The following is a 12,287-nucleotide window of genomic DNA, read 5'->3' as shown; positions in this document are numbered from 1 at the left end:
TCATCGAAACTTTTAGCATCACAAAAGATATACTTCATTATATACTTTTTAAATCACAATAAAACAATCAGAGACTATCTTTCCGTGGTTGAGTCACCTTTTTTTTGTACAATTTTTAAAATCCGGTTAACTCGGTTTGGAACTGCCCGGGCGGCCTAACCTTGAGAACTATATAAAAATAATATCATCCAAGGCCCTAGCCTTAAAGCATGAGTCTGGAAACAGGGCTTCAGCACCTTGGTAAAACTTCAAGACACAATAAACAAGCTGCATCCATATCCACGTACAAGTCCGTTCTATTTACACTTCAGAACTCCACTAGTAGTAGGCTAACTGCTAGCTTTCATGTCAGCAACCTCCTTATACAACAAAATAGCTGTTATCTCACATAAGAGATCCAAATTTCCAGTACAAGCATGAATAATATCTAATATTAACTTCGAGATCTCCCATATTCAAACAACCCTAAGAAGACAACTGCATAAACAGCATCGGCAGATTCGTCAAGACTTTGCTCCTCAGCAGCTTCCATTGGCAGGGCTGCACTTTAAAAAGACATTTTCCCATGGATGAGCATAAGACCAAGTTTTGAGAGAATTTAATTTTGGATTTGTGACTGCCACCCTTATCAAATTTGAAAAACACAGGCTAAGATCGCAGTTCTAGCGACCTGTCCTTTCTGATAAACCTGCCATGCCATTCATTTGTAAGAAAAATCGAAGAGTACTCATGGCACCAATCACTGCCAACCATTCATCTTCTCCTACCATGCCCATGATAAAATCCACCAGATGAATGGAGCCGCTGCCGTGCTCCTCCTGTCCTTCTTGCACCATCCCAATTGCCACGACCCACCAGCCTACTGCTACCAACACTGCTCCCAGTTTGCATCCAAGTTCCAGTCTGGGATGAGATCCCATTTGATTCCTCCTCTTCCCTCTCATTGTACTCCAGGATCCTCTGCTTAATGCTCTGCTTCTCCTCCAGCTCCGCAGCCTCTTTCTGCTTTGTGCTCTGCACGAGTGAGCAGTCCTGAGGAATATCCATCTGCTTCGTCTGCTGCTTGCTCCCCCTCTTAAGAAGCACCTTCACCCTCACCTTGTGCCCTGCACCGCTGCCACCCTCCTCATCCATTGTCTCCTCCACGCTCTCCCCCTCAATGGTCCGTGTATCTTTAGACCCCTCAAATACATTCATTGGTATCTTCATGTTCAGAGTGGGCCTTGCCCGTAGCTCTAACTTGCGGGACTCCAAACTCTCCTGCATGAGGGCTCTCAGCTCTCGGTCAAAGTCCTCTTCCTCCTCAGGATCAACTTCCACCAGCTTCTGCCTGACCTGAATACTGTCTTCCTCATCAGAACCCATGGGCCCCCCATCATCCTCATCATCACCATCCCCTTCAGATCTGTCATCTGATCTGTCCTCATACAACAGCTCTTCCTCATCTTCATGTCCTTCCGGATCAATACTGCCACCATCTGAATAGCTTTCACTGTCTGGTGGTTCTTCATGCTTCCTGCCATTTTCCTTCTTTCCGTTTGCTAAGATGCTGCCATTGGCTGTGATGGTAGTGGCTGTTTGGGACAGAGTTTTCTGAGATTCACTATCCGAGTGCTTCTCACTGCTGGCCTTTTCTATTGAGGCCATGCGCTCATGTTCTTCAAGTTCGATCAATGCAGCATTAACTTCCTCAATGGATGAGTAACGAGTCATGTTTGGTCGTAACTCGGCAAACATATCCTGCAAGCATTTTAATTTATGAGCATGTTCACTAAATTTAACCTAGTGCAGAATAAATACAGAATTTCTTTCTTTCTTTCTTCTTTTTGTTTTCAAGAATTGCAGTGGGAGGACCATCTTCCAGGATCGAACCTGGATCCTCTCCTTGGTGCAAGCAGCAAGGAGAGAAATGTACCAACTGACAAACCAAAGTCCCATCAGCTGGGATATCTATGTATAATTCAACAATACTGTAAAACAGAAACTATGTCCATAGTCAGGTGTCTAAAAAGAGATATCTGGCTTAAAGGCATAAGTATTATGCATACTGCATACGCAAAGTAAACATAGCTATAAGGTATGGATAAGTGCACAGACAGTTAAAAAATAACCTTACATTGCTAGGAAGCTCAAAGCAAGTTATTGGAAATAGGAATATCATTATTTGATGATAGAATGCCAGACTAGCGAAACTTAACAAGTAATCTTTAACTAACCTGAATGTCAAACTCAATATCTAGTGGTATTGGACCTTTGCTAAGCACATATCTCTGAAAATACATCAAAAATCTATCAAGCTTCCTCTTTGAAGAACCTCGATCAAAATAATGACCACATGTCTGAAGAAGTGTTATTATCATCCTGATACGGAAGCAATCTTCTGGTGGATCCAGTGCATCTTGCTTTACAACAACAAAACAAGAAATAATGCTCTAATAAGAAATTCTAGCCAAGGTATACTTGCATAATTTTACACAAAGTAAGAAAATTAAGGAAAAGAAACACTGGATTTCATGAATAATGTTAGAAAAGTGACTACGACGAGAAAAACAAGATCAGAATGCACTTCTATTATAAATCATTATCCAGAATTCTATAAAATTAAATGACATCTCATGATTATGAAAAAATGAAGACAAAGTCATGCAAAAACATTTGAGTCGACAGTTTAATGATAGCTCGCAATCAAAAGATTCTATGCTTGAGTGTAATTGTTCTTTTTTTGTCCATTTAGGTCATTCATCACCAAAATCTAAGAAGCTGTAAGCTTCAAACTTCAAAAGCATCAAAGATCAGCTCTGTACAAGGTCCGCCGTACCGGTACCGGTCGGCATACCGGTGGCCGGCCGGACCGGTACGGTACCGGTCCGGTACGTACCGGCTGGTACCGGTCCCGTACCGGCCGGTACGCGGTGGTTTCAAAAACCACAGCGCGCGGCGCTGTGGTTCTAAAAAAAAAAAAAAAAAAAAATCGTACCGGTGCGAACCGGCCGGTTCGCACCGGTACGAGGCCGGTACCGGCCGGTTCGGATAAAAAACCGGAAAATACCAGTTTTTTATCCGTTCCGGTACCGGTCCATGGCCGGACCACCGGCCGGTATGGGCCGGTACGGCATTCCATGGCTCTGTATATATGAATCCCTCAAATGCAGGTTAATATAATTATCAATTTTTATAATTCATAACACAGATATAACACCTTGATGAGCATATCAATCAATATACTTGATAACTTCTTCTAATATGCACATTAACCAAGTACTTAATGCAATAAAATGGTAGTCAAATAACTAATCCTTACTGATATGAATTCCAAAAACCAGATATGGTTTTAACATTTAATCATTAGTGTAATTTTTTTCTAAACATGAAAGCAACAAAAGTTATACAAACATTAGTATAAAAATTGAAAACTAAAGGTAAGGAATATATGTAAAAAAATTCAATAATCAATAATACTAAGGAAGAAACTGTACTTACTTCTGGTGTTCCATGTCCGAAAATGATAATCAGGTATAATGTTTCAAAAATTACAGATGAATCAATATGCTCATAGTTGTATAGGTCTCCTAAGAATCGCATGTGAGCAAGGCGCCGCTGCTGCATCCCATAATCATTCAATTCCAACCCTAGCCTAATCTCCTCCAAAACCTGAAATTGTTTATGTTGCTTTTTAAAAAAGGAATTAAATAACAATATCTTTTAAGGCATTAGCCATTAACTGAAAATAGTAATCATCGCAACTGGGGGCCAGGAAATTCTACTGAGCATATTAATAAGAGTTCTAACATTCAGGTTAAAGGGTTGGAAAGCAGAACAGGAGGCCAGAGAAGATGGATGTTAATGGTGAAAAATGATATTATGGCTCTTAAAACTTTGGATGTCTAGCCCTTATACATGTCATGACCATTTATTGGTTGCTTATATCGTGTTTCTCTCTATATTCAATAAGTTTGACACAATGTAATTTCACTTGACCATTTTTTACATATGGCCTCAAAATGGATCAACATATGACAAATGTCATGTGATTAAATGAATTATATAACTCAACATATGAACTTCTGTAGGAGTTAAAAACTTAAATAAAACTAGAAAGTGCTAAAAGAAAATATGCCATGTATATACAATCATTACATCAAAAGGGTATACATCTAATGACCAAGTCACTCTGATTTTCAAAAGAAACCCAAAAATAAAAGAATGCTTGAAGTCCCGCTGCCATTGCCCCAAATGGCCGATGAATCTCCTTATGGTTTCATCGATTTCCAGAAATCATCAGATGAAACACCAGAAAATGATAAAATCACTCATTTAAGTCCAACCCGCAAAACATAAAACTCAAATCCTACAGATGACGTCATATAACTAAGAGTTCTAAGGGAAAGTTTCCATCAATATTATAAAAGCCAGAGAGATCATTCTTTCCAAATCAAAGGCCATAAGTCGCTGAAAGAAGACTAAATGAAATATAAAAAGACAATTTGTTTAGATGTTATAACAAATTATGTTAATCATTTCAGATTTAACAAGATAAAAAAAGAAAGCGCAAATCCAAGGATGGAAATAAAAAATTTGTATAGCCCAGGATCCTAAACTAACTTTTTGAAGATGGGGAGTATATACACTTCCACAAATTACAACCAGCCTAGATATCCCTAGTTTATAAAAGCATATAGCTACACAAGAGATGAGTCACATTAATCTGCTAAAGGTTCATATCTTGGAAATCACAATAAAATCCACATGTACAGACCATGTAAAGCTTAAAGAAAGGGGTCACCAACTTACCAGTAATCACGAGAATATAATATGAACTAGAACTTATATTCTTATGATGAAAGATACCAATAGGAGTTTAAACTGGCTTTTGAACAAACATGACTCTGGTTCTTATACCCATAATTTGGAAAATTGCTTGAGGTATAAGAACCCAAATTCCTTAGAAAACTGACCTCATCCACTACTGCTACTGCAAATTCACCATGGTAATGACTGAGGCCTGCAGTGAGTAAAGCAATCAGATTAACTTGACTGTACTTCCCCCTGTGGACCTTCAGAAAGCACTTCAAGATATATGATTCGCATTCTGCCCAAGGTAACTTGCGCAACTGTCTAACAACGTGTTCAACAGTGGACTTATTGAGGTCTGAAAAAAGCAATTTCCTGATATACTGCAGAAAACAACCATACAGGTAACTTATGTACTTCATTTGCAGCTATGTAATCTGAACAAAAGAATCGAAGAAATACTAACACTACACCTGATATAATGGAGGGCGTACTTTAGAAACTCTAGCAGATCGTTCAGGTGGTCTGCACAAGTAATAAGCATTTTCTGCAAGTGTACTGTGACGTGGATCCAAATTTTTGACATTCTTTAAACGCATCAGTATGTCCAACATGTTAGCCATGCGTATTGTAGTTTCTGGAGTTCGATACAGAAAACGGCCACATGTCTCAAGAAGATTGCAAGCAACATCTATGTTATGATGAGTGAAGTCATCTAAACAAGCCTGAACAAAAAAGAGATGGCTCTCAGGTAAACACAGTTTGAAAGCAGCATATGTTAACATGGACTATATACTCTAGTAAAAGTATCTGCACGTCACAATACAAATGGTTTACACCCCAATTGGGAACATCATACAAGAGCAGATTTGTGAAGGGAATATGCCAAAAAGATAAGTTGTCCATAGCATTTTAAACATGAGATACAGCCAAAACTCTGGAAGACATGGTAAGCTCAGTAAAGAAGATGGAACCTGACAACGAGGACCATGACATAGTCTAGACATGCAAGTGGAGTAATATTAAGCCATTTTAAGTCTGGATGTGTGAGAACAACTCTTACTGACGCAACCATGAATGCTGTCACTCCATTACATCTTAAAATAAACTATTCAAGCACAAAAGCAAGTTCAAGAATTTTCAGGTTTAAGTTTTGAAAATACTTCAGTACAATTTATTTCATTCTTTAGGAATTAGGAATATTAAATTCATAGTTTTCTGATAAGAAATCCAGTTTTGGACTGGAAAAGAAGGAGGCTTCAACTGTAACTAAGCCAACATTCTTCCAAATATTATCAACTCCAAGCTGACATACTTTGCTTTTTTTCGTCCTCAAAACCCATTTGTTACAATTGTCATACAGAGTAGAATAAATTGTCAGTTTGGGGTTATGGATAACTAACTCAAGATTCGTAAGGGCATTACACTACAGAAAATAAAACAAGGTAAGGCATACAGAATCAGATGAAACAGGGCTGCATTACATTACAGAAAATAAAAAAATGTCTAGCAGAAACCTTTCGTACAACAGGCTACATATCTATAATATATTTTCTACATGACCCAAGTTTGCTTGCTAATAATTTGGATAAGTAAATGCCATTTGTCGAGGAATCTAAACCACTCTAAATTTATACTAAACAAAATTTCTTCAACCTAAGTGACAGCTGAAGAAGGAACAAAACAGGCTTAGAGGAATAAAGATTCGGGTACAATAGAACCACATATCTAGAAAAGGGAGGATAATTCCTATATGTACAGAGACCTAAACCATGATGCTATTTTGGTTTACGTGAGGCCCACATGCAGTCACACCTGAACCACTCTAACAATGGTAAACTATAAATCCTAACCAGCCTGACGAAAAACCAAATATAATTTTTAGACACTGATTTTACAAAAAAAATAGTACTTGAATTCTCAGGATGAAAGGACATGTGCCTCACTTAATGGCAATATGACAACTCAAAATAGTTGATCCATGAATAATCAATATTTAAAATTAAACCTGTTAGACAACCATTGCCCTAAAAAATTTCATGAGTTGAAATTAGCCAACAAGAGCAACTTCTCCCTTGATTGAATGATTACAGATAGTATACAATTAAATAGTGAATATAACAAGTCCACATTACCATTACATAACTATTATATTCCCTTTTTCTGACATATGTGACCATCAGGTACTTCCAATCAGTCAATTTCTTACTTGATATCGGTGAATACCCAGAAAATATGATCTTGAGTCTCTTTGATTTGATTGATAGTTTGCAACTGCAACAATAATTTACTAAAGTTAACCTATTAGGAGTTTAGTTTTCAATCTTCTCTGCATTTAGTAAAGGCTACAAGATGATCCCTTGTGTCTTTCATTTTTTTTTCAATTTAACAATTTATAAACTTCCAACTTGGAGAATTAGCATCATAGTAATTTTAGACTATTAACATGCCAGTCACCAGTTAGTACTCGTATCTATACAGACCCCAGAACCTGATCCATTAAGCTTTAAGATTGAAATATAATGGACTTCTCATCAGCTAATCCACTTAATTATCAATAATTAAGCTTATTAAGGACAACTATTTTTGCATGGAGCACTAAAAAAAGGATTTTGGAAATAACAAAAAGGGAACTCCAACTTAGTTGGAAACCATGATATTGCAGAGCTTGATCTATAAACTTGGCTTTAAATATGGAGCGATGAATTAGATGGCCACAATAATAAGGTAATAAGAAATTTTACCAAAATTTTTAGTTTTCTGTGTCAGCATAAACTGTCAATATAATTCACACTCAAACTGACAATTATTTGTCATGCTACTCATTTCTCTGCTTCAATTAAATCTGATATTTTGCTCTAAAATTTATAAAGAAAAAAAGGATTAGTGTGAAAAAAATGACGAGATTAAGTAATGGAAGGTAAAGACTTAATATGACAGACCACTGAATGGTCATTATCCTGCTTATCCAACAATATGGCGCCGTATTTCCAAAAAGATATCTAACCTTTTAGGGGTTACTAATGTTCTCAGCTAACATACAACAGTTCATCCCTCACGCCAGCATACACCTAGACCAGTATAGTCATTTAAATCAAGTATTTATTGAAAAAAAAGCAAGCAAAAGTATCATCTTACTGTGAATAAATAGGTGTTCATCAGTCTGTTGCACTAAAACTGCAAGATCATAAACAATATTTATGGATACTAACTCAGTCAGATCTTAACTACCATGCAGTAGATACCTTCAAGCAACTAAAAACAAGTCCTGCAGGTGCAATTTTAAATTTGCACAGCTCTCCGATAAATCTGATGTTCTTTATCTTGGTCTCTATGTTTGTCTGATCCTGAACGAAGGTAGTAACAAAAGTGAGTCCACTAAGAATATTCAAAAAAATACAGAAAATGAACTTGCTTCATGTGTCAATAAGAAACTAGTCTTGCAGATGGGATGCACTTCTAAGATATAATGAAGTGGGAGAGGTAGCAATTAATGGGTAGGGGCTTCAAAAGCAGTAGACTATGATTTTCTTTATCAAAGAGACATGCTTCACATCATTAGCATACTCATAAATTATAAGCTTTAAGGGACCTAAGAACTCATATGACAGCGTCTTCATAGTAGATAAACAAAGGATTATAAAATTTAAATCCTTCAGGATCCTATATGCTAAAATATGCTTGAATAAACCTGTTGTTGCAACCATGGATTGCAAGAAAGTAGAATGCTTTTATATTGAACAAGTGGGTTCATAGTTCATGATGAGGGATCACCGAACGATCCCTAACCAGGCGATTTGGGGCATACCAAACTAGACTGGTCCCTAACGGATCGATGGCTTAGAGGCGAGATGGTTCACGGTGTTTCGTTCACTCTCTCCCATCTCCCTTGGCCTCATCTTGCCCTCCTTGACACCAACAGACGCCGATCACTCCCAAGTAACACTTCCCCCTTGTCATTCCCTCTCCCCCTTCCTCTCACTCCCTCTCCCTCCATCTCTCTTCCTCCTCGTCATCTCTCCTCCCCCTCCGTGAGCCCCCTCCCTCTCCTTCTCCCTCTTCCCCTCTTCATAAGCCCCCCTCCCTCCCTCCCTCCTTCCCCTCTCTTGCTCTCTCTCTCTCTCTCTTCCTTTCCTTCTTCCTCTCCCCCTCTCCCTCCTTCGTTCAGTATGCCCCGGGTTGGTACTATACATACCGGTACCGTATCGAACCAGCCGCCGGCCAGTATAGGCTCTGATACCTATCCGGCAAACCTTGCTCGTGAGTCATTTAGAATAGATAAATAAAAGGTGTATAAAAGAAGATGTGAAATATCCTCAAGTAAATTTGATGGCACAACTGCATATCATATAAAACAAGATTTTTTTTTAAAAAAAGGATGGATTTTATGACTTCATGAATACGTCTAGCCACATAAGTGTTGTATATACATATATATAATAGTAAAAAAATAATACAAACTGATCAATAAACTAAGAAATATAAAGTATTAAATGAACCTTTTTATTTATCAAAAAGTTGAACTCGTCTTCCAACATTGACAAAAGCATAGTTGGGACATCTTTCATACATGTCGACAATGTTGCTACCATTCGAGAATAGTATGGTAGTAATTCTAAGGAAGTCCTCGGGACATTGAACAAACTCCTAACAAGTTTCTTTCGATTTGCCTTCGAATTCAAGTAGCAAAATTCGACCTGCAAAAAAGTAAAATATTTGTAGGTATATATACATATATATATATGTTATGTATAGACACATAAACACAAGCATGCAAGAACTCCAAATGGAGATTACCGTCAACTGATCAATAAGGTCACGGCTCACACAACTTGGAAGCCTCTGAAACAGACCATCTAAGCTTGTACCATCAAGGCCTTTAACTTTATCCTTTTCACCTTCTCCTTTCCTTTCAGTGTCTTTCTCTTTCGATTTTTCTTTTGCAGATTCTTTCATCTTTTCCTTATCTTTGTCCTCTTTATCTTTACCTTTTTCCTCTGCTTTTCCCTCTGGTAAAGGTTCCGAGTCTGCACAGGCCTCAGCAATATCTTGGGCTTCCATGTCGGGCTCCGGGGCAGATTCCTTTGAAGTTTGAACCATATCTCTCCAAAAGTTAATTAATACCCAAAAAAAATCAAATAGAAGGATAAAAACAATATATACCATAAAAGAGTGAGACAAAGGTGACACAGAGACACTGACAGTGAATGCCATAAAATAAGTAAGGAGAGTGAGCATGCAGAAAGTATCTCAAATAGATGGGATGAAGAATGATAAGATGGCAAAGAACCCAAATTTTGCATCAAAGGTAGAACAAAGAACAAATGTCGCCCTAATAGATAAATAAGAACGTAGATACATTAGAAAGCATTTCCACTGAGAATATCAAGAATTTGAACATTTAGTCGCAAGGACAAGTCATGGAAGTGTAACCGTGCAGGATTCAGTCTTTGTTAAGTGATGAAAATGAAAAAAAAGAAAACAAACCTTGAATAAATAAGATATAAATTGGATGACAATAGCATTTAAAATTAAGATAAGTTTGGTGAAGAAATTCAAACCATAGACAAGCTTAGCAAGGTTTTGTTGTGTGATTCCCGGCTCCAATAAATAGTAAAGATTAATTCACTCGCTTAGGTCAAGGGTTACAATAAGTGGCATCAAAGAAACTTTGAAATATAAATGCAATCAGTGTTTTAAAAGACAGTTGCAGGCACACGAGAGACCGAACAGCATCTAGGCAATGCCTACATAGATTGTAACCCCAAAAAAAAATCAAAAAAGATTAACTGAAATTTTTTAATATAGATTCACTACAAAACAGAGATAAAAGGAAAAATAAACTTAGGGATAAATGTGAATAAAAGAAACAATTATATAATTATTCAAGGTCTAATATACATGACACACTAAGTAGAAAAATTACAGTTCCCCTATAACTTATAAAAGAGTTTTGATCATCATTTCTTCTTTTTCCAAAGAATGCTGTACAGCTAACATCATGCAACAAGCAGAAATTACTAAAATATGAATAACCAACACAAGGTTGGAAATAAACAACCAATCAAGAATTGGTAAAACTTGTAGTTGTCAGTAAGGTGTACTCAGCAATAGCTGTTCTCAGCTAAGATGCCTGACAATTCATCTTGCCCCACTTAATACCCAAACAACCCCAAAAGTTAGTCCAAACTTGACTCGAAAAAGCCTCCACAACCTAGGCGGGCAGCTCGGGCAGCAACTAAGAAGCAAGGCCACATATAGGGGCACCTAGTCAGTGGGCCAGGTAGAGCAACCGCAAAAGAATAAATAAGTTGTCATTCCCAGTTCTATCTAAACCGAAGGAAGTTATGCTAAAAGCATTTTGTTAAGTCATGTTCTGAACCTAGAATTATGCAATATGGAAAGTTGAATCATCCACAAGATTCATGTCAGTGAGAGAACACCTCTTACTAAAAAGCAATTAGATCAAAAAAAGCTTCTTTCCTTTTGGGAAAGGATTGTATTAAAAAGCAATTAGATCAAAAAAATAGCTTCCTTTTGGGAAAGGATTGTCCTATCCAAGAAGGTCCCTCCAAATCCTCTAGTATTTTTGCCAGAGGTTTTCATAATTTAAGTATCATAGCTAATTAGATTGAGGTTAGTATATATATCTTTCCATGGAAGCATGCTCCTAAAAAATGGAAAGATTTGCAAAGATGATCTTGGCATGAGAAACATTGAAGAGCTCAATTTTGCACTCCTTTGTAGGTAGGAACAAAAGCTTGTTAGTAATAATTTATGATTTTTGGAAGGATTTGAAACAAAGCTGCTACCACCCAGTGAAACTTAGGACAGGTTGGATTTGCATACAGATCATTTAGTATTTGTAATTTCCCTTGAAAGAGAGAAGTTTGGACTTAAGAACACACATCCAGTATGTGTGTTTGTAAGTGCACGCAATGTGTTCTTTTTTCAAATAAATGGCTAGGCTTAGAGTAACTGGTCACTGTACTCGCTACAAACTTTATGGGCCAGATAGACAGGCCAAAATACATGGAAGTAACTTGTAAACAAACCCAAATTCTATTGGATGCATCAAATAGAAACATATAAGGTTAGCTACTAAGCTACAGCACATCATCTTCAACAATTCAAATTAAGAAGAGTAGGAGTTGTTCTTTTACTCACATTACCGCTACAAATTGTTGATGGAGGTTTAGATCATCTTTTCAGATATGTTGGTCCTTTCTTCCTTTTAGTTTTGGATAAGGGGAACCCTAATTGGCTATCCTTTCACAGTTATAAAGTTGGGCAACAGGATGTATGCCAATATACAAGGTCTTGGTAAGGATATTAACAATGTACTTAGAATGTGCACTCAATGCTTTAATATCAGAGACATAAAGTTAAGCATCTAAACAACCACAGAAAGTGAGGAGCAAGACACCAACGGTAATTTGCTTTATAACTTTCTCTTTGTAATAAAGACATTTAAAAAATTACATGAAAAAACATGG

The 12,287-nt window shown here is 37.2% G+C and overlaps 1 protein-coding gene across 2 annotated transcripts in view; it reads right to left on the bottom strand.

Annotated features, from left to right (window-relative positions):
* Positions 1–216: 216 nt before the first annotated feature.
* The window catches only part of LOC103704946 (regulator of nonsense transcripts UPF2), a 33,342-nt gene continuing 21,271 nt past the window's right edge, over positions 217–12,287 (bottom strand). Inside the window, exons 11-18 of one of the 2 annotated variants that reach the window (XM_008788479.4) lie at positions 9,589–9,873; positions 9,291–9,488; positions 8,037–8,138; positions 5,265–5,516; positions 4,956–5,174; positions 3,481–3,651; positions 2,217–2,402; positions 217–1,740 (exon numbers count right to left, since the gene is read on the bottom strand). In XM_008788479.4, the coding sequence (XP_008786701.3) occupies positions 754–1,740; positions 2,217–2,402; positions 3,481–3,651; positions 4,956–5,174; positions 5,265–5,516; positions 8,037–8,138; positions 9,291–9,488; positions 9,589–9,873 (2,400 nt within the window). In that variant the 3' untranslated portion in view covers positions 217–753. The remainder of the gene's footprint in view (positions 1,741–2,216; positions 2,403–3,480; positions 3,652–4,955; positions 5,175–5,264; positions 5,517–8,036; positions 8,139–9,290; positions 9,489–9,588; positions 9,874–12,287) is intronic. The other variant, XM_017842239.4, reaches the window with a different exon arrangement.

The sequence above is a fragment of the Phoenix dactylifera genome, chromosome 13, assembly GCF_051530095.1.
Source record: "Phoenix dactylifera cultivar Ajwa chromosome 13, Ajwa_hap1_PhDact_Kaust_v1.1, whole genome shotgun sequence".
Lineage (NCBI taxonomy): Eukaryota > Viridiplantae > Streptophyta > Magnoliopsida > Arecales > Arecaceae > Phoenix > Phoenix dactylifera.
Note: the sequence above shows the minus strand (reverse complement) of the source record. Positions and strands in the feature narration are given on the sequence as shown.